This window comes from Antechinus flavipes, chromosome 4 (assembly GCF_016432865.1).
Source record: "Antechinus flavipes isolate AdamAnt ecotype Samford, QLD, Australia chromosome 4, AdamAnt_v2, whole genome shotgun sequence".
Lineage (NCBI taxonomy): Eukaryota > Metazoa > Chordata > Mammalia > Dasyuromorphia > Dasyuridae > Antechinus > Antechinus flavipes.
In genome coordinates, this window is record NC_067401.1 from 196551924 (window position 1) to 196564500 (window position 12577).

At 43.1% G+C, this 12577-nt stretch overlaps 2 protein-coding genes and 1 long non-coding RNA gene across 10 annotated transcripts in view; 2 read left to right on the forward strand and 1 right to left on the reverse strand.

Annotated features, from left to right (window-relative positions):
• Nucleotides 1-12577, forward strand: part of TAP2 (transporter 2, ATP binding cassette subfamily B member) — a 116580-nt gene that overhangs the window by 90134 nt on the left and 13869 nt on the right. The window lies entirely within an intron of this gene.
• The window catches only part of LOC127561644 (uncharacterized), a 142177-nt gene that overhangs the window by 66257 nt on the left and 63343 nt on the right, over nucleotides 1-12577 (reverse strand). The window lies entirely within an intron of this gene.
• Nucleotides 5202-12577, forward strand: part of LOC127561629 (class I histocompatibility antigen, Gogo-B*0201 alpha chain-like) — a 75438-nt gene continuing 68062 nt past the window's right edge. For 2 of the 6 annotated variants that reach the window (XR_007953495.1, XM_051996818.1), the window contains exons 1-4: nucleotides 5202-5299; nucleotides 6181-6459; nucleotides 6677-6955; nucleotides 7174-7449. Coding sequence is in view for 5 of the 6 variants with exons in the window: in XM_051996818.1 (XP_051852778.1) it covers nucleotides 5236-5299; nucleotides 6181-6459; nucleotides 6677-6955; nucleotides 7174-7449 (898 nt within the window). In the remaining variant the exon portion in view is untranslated. Of the gene's footprint in view, nucleotides 5300-5562; nucleotides 5687-6180; nucleotides 6460-6676; nucleotides 6956-7173; nucleotides 7450-7598; nucleotides 7707-8212; nucleotides 8246-8431; nucleotides 8477-8580; nucleotides 9281-12577 lie in introns of those variants that run through there. The other 4 variants (XM_051996816.1, XM_051996821.1, XM_051996817.1 and 1 more) reach the window with 4 other exon arrangements.

Sequence of the window (12577 nt, forward strand, 5' to 3'; positions counted from 1 at the left end):
GAGGTTTTTAATTTGTTATTTTTCTGGCTTATTTAATACCATGTCCAATTCATTGATCTTCTTTTTCTCTATTTTATTCATGAAACATCCAGAGATGCACAATCTCTTCTAAGAACTGCTTTGGCTGCATTCCCTAAGTTTTGGTATGTTGTCTCATTATTGTAATTCTTTTGGATGAAATTATTGTTTCTATGATTTGTCTTTCATCCACTCATTCCTTTTTATTCTTTCTTAATTTTTGATATAAGATTTTTATTTTCAAAACATATTCAAAGATATTTCATCATTCACCCTTGCAAAACCTTGTGTTACAAATTTTTCACCCTTCCTTCCCACTACCTCCTCTTCCAGACAGCAAATCATCCAAATACATGTGCAATTCTTCTAAACATATTTCCATATTTAGATTGCTGCACAAGAAAATCATAGCACAAAGGAAAAAATGAGAAAAAAAGCAAGAAAATAAAAACAAAAAGGTGAAAAGCCTACGTGTGGTCCACATTCAGTCCTCATAGTCCCCTTTCTGGATACAGATGGCTCCATCACAAGTCTATTGGAATTGGCCTGAATCACCTCATTCTTGAAAGAGTCTAGTTTATCATAGCTTGTCATCACATACCCCTGTTGTTGCCGTGTACAATGTTCCCTTGATTCTACTCATTTCACTTAGCATCAATATATGTAAGTCTCTCCAGGCTTTTCTGAAAGCATCCTCCTGATCATTTCCTATAGAACAATAATTTTCCATTCCATTCATATACTGTGACTTATTCAGCCATTATCCAAGAGGCATCCTCTCAATTTCCAGTTCCTCTCCTCTTTATTTTTCACACTTCTCAACCTGTCCCTTCACTCTCCTAATGCCCGTAGATGGCACCAGAGAGCATTCTTTGCCAATTAGTCATTTTTTGGACACTGATTGACTTAGAGAGTGAATGTAAAGAGCAATCTTTTCTATTTTGTCCAGAAACCCTCAGGATCATCCCCTCCCTCAATTATTGATTGAGTTGCCTAGGTGATAGAGGCCATTCTTTGCCTCAAATGTTAGCTTCTTAGCCTTACTCGCTGAGACATGTTAAATACCTCAACTTAAAAAGTCTAAGTTTTCCTACAGCATCCAGGGCCTTCTCCAGTCATCCTGATCTGTAATTGGCAACTAGACCCAGATGATTCTGGAGGAGACAGTGAGGCAGGTGACTCTGCACAACCCTCCCTTACAAATCCAAGTCACTTGAATATCATGACATCAGCGCCCTAATGTCATGGTCTTTTTCAAGAAGGCAACAACAATCTGATTGCCTGTAAGCTAGCAATCATTTATTTAATCTCAAGATAAATCTTTTAGGTGTGTTTTTTATTGATCCCTGCAGTCCTTTTCCTGGGGTCAAATTAACAAATATCCTGGTTTTCTTCCTTAGGAAGCTGTTTTCCTTCATTTCTGAAGATTTTTGTTTCTGTCTCTCTGTCTGTCTTTCTGTCTCTGTCTCCCAACACTTGCAGGAAGCTTTCTTTTGAGCAGCACCATACCTAACTTTGGAAAGTCCCTGGAGCCTACAATGTTTAGATTGCCTCCAAATCCTTCCACTTAACACATTTAAGGTTTTGCATTAAATTTCATATCTTCTATATTCTGAAACCTGGAGACTTTTAAAAATGGCTTTTTATTGACAAAATATATGCATGGGTAATTTTTCAACAATGACCCTTGCAAAAACTTCTGTTCCAATTTTTCCCCTCCTTCCCCTCTCCCCCTCCTCTAGATGGCAGGTAGTCCCATACATGTTAAATATGTTAAAGTATATATCAAATATAATATATGTATACATATTTCTACAGTTATCTTGCTGCACAAGAAAAATCGTATTTAGGAAGAAGCTAAAAATAACCTGAGAAGAAAAACAAAAGTGCAAGCAAACAACAACAGAAAGAGTGTAAATGCTATGTTGTGGTCCACACTCATTTCCCAGTGTTCTTTCACTGGTTCTGTTCATTACTGATCAATTGGAACTGATTTGGATTCTCTCATTGTTGAGGAGAGCCACTTCCATTAGAATCGATCCTCATATAATATTGTTGTTGAAGTGTATCTCCTGGTTCTGCTCATTTCACTCAGCATCAGTTCGTGTAAGTCTCTCCAGGCCTTTCTGAAATCATCCTGTTGGTCATTTCTTACAGAACAATAAAATATAATCTCATTCTTTATGCCTAGATCATGAATCCATTGTGACCTTATCTTGGTATATGATGTTAAATGTGGGTCAATGCCTAGTTTCTGCCATACTAATTTTCAATTTTCCCAACAATTTTTGTCAAATAGTAAATTCTTATCCCAAAAGGCTGTTGTCTTTGGGTTTGTCAAACACTAGATTGCTATAGTTATTGACTATTTTGTCCTATGAGCCTAACCTATTCCACTAATCAACTAATCTATTTCTTAGCCAATATCAAATGGTTTTGGTGACTGCTGCTTTATAATATAATTTTAGATCTGGTACAGCTGGGCCACCTTCATTTGATTTTTTTCGTTAATTCCCTTGAAGTTCTTGACCTTTTGTTCTTCCAGATGAATTTTGTTGTTATTTTTCCTAAGTCATTAAAATAGTTTCTTGGGAGTCTGACTAGGGACACTAAATAGATAGATTAGTTTAGGTAGTATTGTCATCTTTATTATATTTGCTCGATTTATTCAAGAGTATTTAATTTTTTTTCCAATTTTTTAGATCTGACTTTATTTGAGTAGAAAGTGTCTTGTAGTTTTGTTCATATAGTTCTTGACTTTCCCTTGGCAGATAGATTCCCAAATATTTTATACTATCAACAGTTATTTTAAATGGAATTTCTCTTTGTATCGCTTGCTGTTGGATTTTGTTAGTGATGTATAAAAATACTAATGATAAATAAAGTTGTGGGTTATTTCTAATAGCTTTTTAGTAGAATCTCTGGGGTTCTCTAAATATACCATCATATCATCTACAAAAACTTATAATTTGGAAACCTGCAGACTTTACATTATATTAAAACTTGTAGTAAACAACATATGTATGCTTGTGACCTACATCTATTCTTTTTTTTCTTTTTCCTTCCCTGTTGCATTTGCATGACTGGCATTTTCACTTGCAGGAATGGATGCTGATAGGCCTCATGATTCAGAATCATAGATTAAGTGCTCCAAGGTACCTTAGGCATCTACTCTAGCACCTAGTTGAACAACACTCTCTTCTGTATCTTAACCATCTAGTCCTCCAAGGACTTCCAAGGAGGGGAGAGTTATTTCTTCCAGAGACATGCCATTAGACTTCTAGATAGAATCCTTAGGTGAAATCTGCATTTCTGCAATGTACATTCAGTTCCCAGGTGTGCCCTCTTGGAATCATCTCATTTATTTTCCAAAAACTTCTTCAAATATTTAAAAATAACCATCTTATTCATTCAGTATTTTTTCTTCTAGGTAAAAACCTGCAATTCTTTCAACCATTCCCCTCATCATTCTTGTCCCTGTCTCCTGAACACATTCTAGTTTGCCCAGGCCTTTTCTAAAATGTGGTGCCACAGACTGAACATAATAGTCCAGATATGGCCTGACCAAGACTAGGGCTATGAGATCTATGGGTTATAGGAATTTGGGGATAAAGGAGGACATGGAAGAGAGAGGAGATGTTGGGAGCTCTGGAAGTAAAAGGCTGAGGAGCCTTCTTCCTAAACTTTCACAGGGGAAGTGTCACTCAAAGAATGGGGGGAAATGGAAGAACCTTTCTCCATTTTCCCTAGAAAACTGGTGTGTCAGATAGCTGTGGTACGGAGAAGGAAAGCACAAAGGAAAATAACAAAGGGGTGTTAGGGGAGATTTTTATTCACCATTGGGATCAAAAGAAGAAATAATAATTGATTTGAATGATCTAATAGAAGAAAATGTTAACAAAAATGGAATTACCCAAGTCTTCCATTGTCTGTCCAAGAAGGTTAAGGTATCCTGCATCAGAGGATCCCTTCATTTCAGGACTTTCTCTAGAACAAGAAGGTAGAAAGGGGATTGAATCATGAATGACGGGATGTAGGTTCATATCTCAAATTTGCTACTTCCTATCTCTATAATCTTGTGAAAATCTGTTAACTTAGTTGGTCTTCCATTTTCTAATGTGTTAAATAAAGGAAACTGACTGATTCTTTCTAAGGCTAATTTTATGCTCTCTACAAATATACAGTTCAGTGGATTCCTAGTTGGAGTTTGAGATAAGAAAAAAGGGAAACCTCCCAATTGTGCCCAAAGTCTTTGTTTCTGACGAAGTTTACTAGGAATTCACACCTTGTACATTTTAGGCAGCTCAGAATTTACCTTATGCTGAAATTGTGCTCTTCCCTTCATCTCTCCCCATTTTAACAATTAAGTTGTTCCCTTTTGTTTTTAATGTGTCTGATTTATTGTGACGCCATTTGGGGATTTTTTTTTTTTTATCAGAGAAATAAGAGTGGTTTACAGCTTCCTTCTCCAGCTCATTTTACACATGAGGAAAATGAAGCAAACAGGGTTAAATGACTTGCTCAGAGCCACCCAGCTGGTAACTGTCTGAGGCCTGGATTAGAATTCGGATCTTCCCGACTCCGCTGTGAGAGATTCCCGTCCTTTCCATGCTGAGACAAAGTCTTCTATCCCGGATCCAAATTCCATTTCCGGGACTTCTGTATTCCTGGGTCTCTCGCTCCCGCCTCTACAAGGTCTGGGAGGTGACGAGAGTTGCCGAGTCACAGCTGGGAAGGAGGTCGTTAGAATGACAACGCAGCTCTCCCCAAATCCGTCCTCAGGTTCCTACAACGCTCAGACGCCCTCGGTTTTGTGGGGGAACCTTCCTAACTCCCAGGGGAAGGAGAGGGACCGGCTGAGGGGGCGGGAGGCTGGAAGCCCCGCGGAGAAGCTGCGGCCGGGACCTGGTTTTTCTCCGTTGGGGCTGAGAGCGCAAGCGCCGCGTGTTCCCGAAGCGAGGATGGGAGGCGGGGAGGCTGTTCCGGGAATGGCAGAAAGCGCAGAGGGCTGGGAAGCTGGGGGTTCCCCGGGTCAGTTTCACTTTTGGTCTCCCAACCTGGGCTTGTTCATTCTGCCCATTCCCCGATGACGTTTGGTGGCTTCCATTTCCTATTGGATGGCAGAACCTCAGCGAAGCCAATCAGAAGTTGAGGATTCCTCCCTTTATAAGCCGATGGTAAACTGCTTTCAGGGATCTTGTTTTCTGCCTGCCCACCATGGGCTCTTACGCGCGCTCTCTCTTTTTGTTGGGGGCCCTGGCCCTGACAGAGACCTGGGCGGGTAAGTAGGGAACAGTATTCACCGGCCGCCGGGAGACCGGACACAGTGTCCCTGGGGAGATGGGGGCGGGATGGGGGGTTGCTGCAGAAAGCTGCTCCGAGACCCGCCCGAGTGCGTTTCCCAGGAGAAATTGAAGTCAAGGTGGAAGCAAAGAATAAGAGAGTGTGACCAGGGGGCCAGTAACCCGCCGTCCCTTAGCTGGGGTTTGGCAGGGGGGCGGCCTGGTTTCGGGGTCTCAGTAGGCTGGGGGTTGTTATTGGTAGGTGGGTGTGAGGACATGGGGCGCTGAGAAAGAGGTGCCAGGGGAAAGGGTGCGACAGTCCTGGGGGCGTTAAGGAGCAGAGCTGCCTGGGACCCCGGCATGGAAGGGCGAGGACGGAGAACCAGGTTTTTTTTTTTTTTTTTTTTTTTAAGAACTTCACAGAGGATTTTGGGGCGAGGGTGAGGAAGGGCCAGGCGAGGACACAAAGTGGGGGGCCGAGGGTTAGAAGTGTGAGAGACCCAAGACCCGGACCAGAAGAGAGGGCTTTGGTGGGCCGGGGACAACACCCAGTCCGAGGGCCACTAGGACCTACTGTATTGTTGTCAGGAAAGAGGTTGTGCTGATCTCAAAGCTCTAAAGGCCTGAGAACTACTACGGGCCGGCGGGGGGCACCAGCAGTGCGGGGGCAGAGGGGCTGGGATTTCGGGGGTAAGGAGGCAGCCCCAGATTTGTTGTTCAGAGTCCGGGGTCACACCCCGGGCGGGACGAGGTCAGGGGGCACACCCCGGGCGGGACGAGGTCAGGGGGCACACCCCGGGCTTGACCGCTGACACCAGGCAGCCGGGGTCGGGCCCACGGGGTCCCTGCCCTGAGCCCGGCCCGCGTCCCCACGTCTCAGGCTCTCACTCCATGAGGTATTTCTACACCGGCGTGTCCCGGCCCGGGCTCGGGGAGCCGCGGTTCCTCTCCGTGGGCTACGTGGACGATCAGCAGTTCGTGCGCTTCGACAGCGACAGCGCGAGTCAGAGGATGGAGCCGCGGGCGCCGTGGATAGAGAAGGTGCAGAATGTGGACCCGGACTACTGGGAGCGGGAGACGCAGATCAGTAAGGGGAATGCACAGATTTCCCGAGTGGGCCTGCAGACCCTGCGCGGCTACTACAACCAGAGCGAGGGCGGTGAGTGACGGGGCCGGGGTCACTAATCACGTCCAGGGACCAGAGGGGGAGGAGAGGCCGGGTCGGGGCCCATCCCACGGTCACCTGCGGTCCCACTGAGGGTGGATCCCCCCCAGGCAGCAGAATTACTTCGGCCCCTCCCGGGTGGGCGGGTCTCAGGGTCAGCCCTGTGGGGCAGAGGCTGCAGGTGCTGATCCTGGGGCTGGGGGCGGGGCAGGGGTCCACACCATCCAGCGCATGTACGGCTGCGAGGTTTCCCCGGAGCTCTCCTTCAAGCGCGGGTTTGAGCAGTACGCCTACGACGGGCAGGACTACATCGCCCTGGACACGGAGACCCTCACATGGACGGCTGCGGCGAAGGAGGCAGAGAACACGAAGCGCAAGTGGGAGGCGGACAGGAGCTATGCGGAGAGACAGAAAGCCTACCTGGAGGAAACGTGCGTGCTGTGGGTGAAGAAGTACCTGGAGATGGGGAAGGAGACTCTGCAGAGGGCAGGTACCTCCCAGTCAGCCCCAGTGTGCTCGGCACTCAAGGCCCAGCCTCCCTGTTCCACCTCCCCTGCATCATTATTCCTGAGCTCCCCATTCCCAGGCACCCCAAGGACCTCAGGGCCCGGATTGTGCGGTGTACCCCTTTCCCCTGTCTGACCTTATGACCCTGAAGGACAAGGGGTAAAGGGCAAGCCTGGAAATGCCTCTGACCTTTGCCCCCAGATGCCCCTTCTGCCCGAGTGACCCGGCACAGCACCGCCAGTGGGGAGGTGACTCTGCGGTGCCGGGCCCAGGACTTTTACCCCGCGGAGATCTCTCTGACTTGGCTGAGGGACGGGGAGGAACAGCACCAGGACACAGAGTTCACTGAGACCAGGCCTGCCGGAGATGGGACCTTCCAGAAGTGGGCGGCTGTGGGGGTGACCTCGGGCCAGGAAGGGAGATATACCTGCCGAGTTGTGCACGAGGGGCTGCCTGAGCCCCTCACCCTGAAATGGGGTAAGGACCATGGGAGGGGCTGGGGGGTGGCCATTCCCACCTCCCAGAAGGAGCAGAGGGAGGGGGAGCTGCAGGGAGAGTTAGGGAAGGGTCAGTGAATCTCAGGCCAGAGAGGGATCCCGGCCTTTCAGCTCCCTTTTCCATTTCAGAGCCAGAGTCCTCATCACCCCGGTTCGTTATGGGGGTCTTTGCTGCCACTGTCCTCCTCCTCACTGCAGTCATTTCTGGTCTCATAATCTGGAGGAAGAAGACTTCAGGTGGGCAGGACTGGAAGGGGGTCATTGGGCACAGGCATTGTGGAGGTCCCGGTTTCCCCCGACCTCTCATCTTGTCTGTGTCTCCCCAAGTTCTCTACTTGCCAGCTAAGAGACTGTTAGTCGGGCCCCAGGTTCTAGATGAATAAACCTGGAAGTGGAAGCCACTTTCTGGAGGACGCCTTGTAGCGGTGTAACAGGCTGGCTGGGTGGGGAACCTGCTTCCGACTCAGATCAGAAATGAACACAGGGATCTCTGCTAAACAGACTGGGAGTTCTGTCCCTGGGCCAGACCGGAACCCACTGATGCAGGCCTGGGAGTCGGAAAGTGCCCTTCCCTGGTGCCTCTTTCTCCTTTTCCTCTGGGATCTAGACATTGAACTGGGGGGGAGGTGATGGAGGGATAGTGTCAATTGTCATTTATTGTGTCTGCAGGACAGCTCAGTGACCTTCTGGGGCCTTAGTGTGGTCTCCTCTCCTGGACTGTGGGATTTGTTTTTCTTTTGCAGGTGGAAAAGGAGGGGACTATGTTCAGGCTGCAGGTAAGTGAAAGGTTGGCGTGGAAGGGAGGAAGAAGGGCCCAGCCCATGGTATCTTTGGGACTTGGGAAATGAGAAGTCAGAGAAGAGACTTACTGAGTATCCCAACCTAGGGGTCCCTTTGCCTTCATGTCCCCTGGTTCTGGAATATGGGTCCCTGACTGGGTTGTTTCCCTCTTTTGTCTCCAGGCAATGATAGTGCACAGGGGTCAGATGTCTCTCTGACAGCCAAAGGTGAGACTCTGGGGCTGGTGTGAAGGGGACAAATGGGTGGTGAGAGGGAAGAGAGGCTTGAGGTGAATTTGAGGATGCTCCTTAATCTGCCTTTCTTTCTTCAGCTTGAGAGAATTGCCATCTGTGGACCTGAGAAAGAAAACAAGGATATTCAATCCTGATTCTTGTCTTGTTCCTGTTGACATTTGCCTTCCCTTCCCAGATTGGCTTCTGAGATCATCACTGTACTCTACAGGGCAAATTCAGAGAAGCATCTCTAATGCCCTCAATCTATGGGCTCCCATACCTTCCTTCCTTCTTTCTTCTGTTTCCCTTTTTAGGCAATAAAACTAGCACTAAAAAGCAAAAGACTTTGGAAATGATCTTTCCTTAACATTTAAAAAACTTATTTATCTATTTTTAATATACATTGCTTTATGAATCATGTTGGGAGAGAAAAATCAGAAAAAAAACAGGGAAAAACTATGGAAGAGAAAAAAGAAACAGAAGAAAGAAAAGAACATAGCATGTGTTGATTTACATTCAATCTCCATAGTTCTTTTTCTGGCTGCAGATGGAATTTTCTGTCCAAAGTCTATTAGGATTGCCTTGGATCTCCTTAACATTTGATGTTTCACTAAACTCTGATATATTTCTCCCTGGAAACATTTGCACTGTGAATGCTTTTTCTTGAATCTTCAACTTTTCTCCACAATTTCAATTGACCTTTATGTTTTGGTATTGATTTGGGGAAATGGAATGACAATGTGGAGATGTTCTGGCCATTTGAAGGAGAAAATAAATTAAAGCTTTAAGACTTAATAATTCTTTGATTTGCTCTGCTGTGTCTGTGAATGCAGGTGGGATCTGGGACAATTACACAAACTTGACTGAGAGAGAGACAGTATATTGTACATTGAGAGAGTTCAGGTGTTTGTCTGATTTATACTGACCAGATGCACATGTTGATATGGGGTATTCTGAATTGTTCCAGGACTTCAGATAAAATCCAGGCTACATATTCTTCCTGAAAAAGGAAGGGCCAAAACAGAGAAAGAAAATTATAGACCAACTTCGCTAAAGAGTATTGATGCAAAAATCATAAATAAAATATTAAGAGATTACAGCCAATTATTACAGGATAATACCCTATGACCTAATAGGATTTCTACTAGGAATCCAGGGCTGGTTCAGTATCAGAAAAACTAACAACATTATTGATCATATCAATAACCAAATTAACAGAAATTATGATTATCTCAATAGATGCAGAAAAAGTGACAAAATCCAACACCCATTCCTATTAAAAACACTAGGAGAATAGGAATAAATGTAATTTTCCTTAAAATGATCAGTACTATCTATTTAAAACTATCAGCAAGCATCATATGTAATGGAGATAAACTAGAATCATTCCCAATAAGATCAGATGTCAAACAAGGTTGCCCAATATCACCATTGCTATTCAATATTATATTAGAAATGTTAGCTTTAGCAACAAGAGAAGAAAAAGGAAATTAAAAGATGACAAAGATGGTATACTTGGAGAATCCTAAAGAAGCAACTTAAAAACTACCAGAAAACATTGACAACTTGGGCAAAGTTGCAGGATACAAAATATATCCACAAACATCATCAGCATTTCTATAGGTTACCAACAAAACCCAGCAGCAAGTCATACTAAGAGAAATTCTATTTAAAATAACTGTAGCTAATATGAAATATTTGGGAGACTACTTGTTAAGAGAAAGTCAGGAACTATCTGAAAACAATTGCAAAACACTTTCCCCACAAATAAAGTCAGATCTACTAAATTGGAAAAATATCAAGTACTCATGGGTAGCACTTGATTATACTAATAAAAATGACAATACTGCCAAAATTAATCTACTTATTGAAACTCCCAAGAAATTATTTTACAGAGTTTAAAAAATAATAGAAGGTTTATCTGGAAGAACAAAAGATCAAGAATTTCAAGGTAATTAATGAAAAAATGCAAATGAAGCTTGCCTAATTGTACTAGACCTAAAACTTTTATTATAAAGCAGCAATCATCAATACTATTTGGTATTGACTAAGGAGTAGAATAGTTGATCAATGAAATACATTACATTTGCAATATAACAGTAAATCACCATAGTCATCTAGTGTTTAATAAACCCAAGGACCCCAGCTTCTGGGACAAGAACTCACTATTTGACAACAATTGTAAATTAGTATGTCAGACACTAGTCATTGATCTACACCTAACACCCTATATGAGGATAAGGTCAAAATGGGTTCATGATTTAGACATAAAGAGTGTAACTATAAGCAAATTAGAAGGACAAAGAGTAGTTTACCTCTCAGATCTGTGGAGAAGGAAGCAATTTGTGGCCAAAGCAGAACATGAAAACATTATTGAATGCAAAATGGATCATTTTGATTAAATTAAGATCAAAATTTTTTGTACAAACAAAACAAATGCAGATGAAATTAGAAGGAAAGCACTAAACTGGGTAGTCATTTTTACATTTAAGGGTTCTGATAAAGGCCTCATTTCTAAAATACATAAAGGATTGACTCAAATTCATAATAGTTCAAGCCATTCTCCAATTGATAAATGATCAAAGAATATGAACAGGCAATTTTCAGATGAAGAAATTAAAACTATTTCTAGTCATATGAAAAGGTGCTTTAAATAATTATTGATTAGAGAAATGAAGATTAAGACAACTTTGAGGTACTACTATACACCTCTCAGATTGGCTAAAATGCTAGAAAAAGATGCAAATGTTGGAGACAATGTGGGAAAACTGGGACACTAATACATTGTTGATGGAATTGTGAAATGATTCAACCATTCCAGAGAGCAATTTGGAACTATGCCCAAAGGGCAGACCCTTTGATCCAACAGTGTTTCTATACTGCCTTTGTATCCTAAAGAGATTATAAAGGAGGGAAAGGGACCCATATGCACAAAAATGTTTGTGGCAGCCCTTTTTGTAGTGGCAAGAAACTGGAAACTGAGTGAATGCCCATTAGTTGTAGAATGGCTGAACAAATTATGATAAATGAAGGATATAGAATATTATTGTTCTATAAGAAATGCAGGGTGATTTCAGAGAGGTCTGGAGAGACTTACATGAACTGATGCCGAGTGAAATGAGCAGAATCAGGAGATCCTTGTAAATGGCAACAGCCAGATTATATTATGATCAATTCTGATGGACGTGGCTTCCCTCAACAATGAGATGATTCAGGCCATTTCCAATGATCTTGTGATGAAGAGAGTCATCTGCACCCAGAGAGAGAACTGTAGGAACTGAATGTGAATCACAACATAGTATTTTCACTTTTTTGTTGTGGCTTGCTTGCATTTTGTTTTCTTTCTTTTTTTCCCTTTTTAAACAGATTCTTTTTATGCAGCATGATAATTATTGAAATGTGTATAGAATTGCACGTTTAACATATATTGAATTTCTTGCATCTAGGGGAGGAAGTAGGGTGGAAGGGAAGAAAAACATCTGGAACACAAGGTTTTGCAAGGATGTATGTTGAAAATTATCCATACTTATGTTTTGAATATAAAAACGTTTTTTGGACCAGATAAGATTAGAAGGGAAGCAATAAATAGGGAAAACATTTTTACAGTTAAAGGTTCTGATAAAGGCCTCATTTCCAAAATATATAGAGAATTTACTCTAATTTATAAGAAATCAAGCCATTCTCCAATTGATAAATGGTCAAAGGATATGAACAGACAATTTTCAGATGATGAAATTGAAACTATTTCTACTCATATAAAAGGGTGTTCCAAATCACTATTGATCAGAGAAATGCAAATTAAGACAACTCTGTGACACCACTACACACCTGTCAGATTGGCTAAGAGGACAGGAAAAGATAATGATGAATGCTTAAGAGGATGTGAGAAAACCAGGACACTGGTGCATTGTTGGTGGAACTGTGAAAGGATCCAACCATTCTGGAGAGCAATTTGGAACTTTGCTCAAAAGGTTAACAAACTGTGCATATCCTTTGTTCCAGCAGTATTACTATTGGGCTTATATCCCAAAGAGATCTTAAAGGAGAGAAAGGGACCTGTATGTGCAAAAATGTTTGTGGCAGCCCTATTTGTAG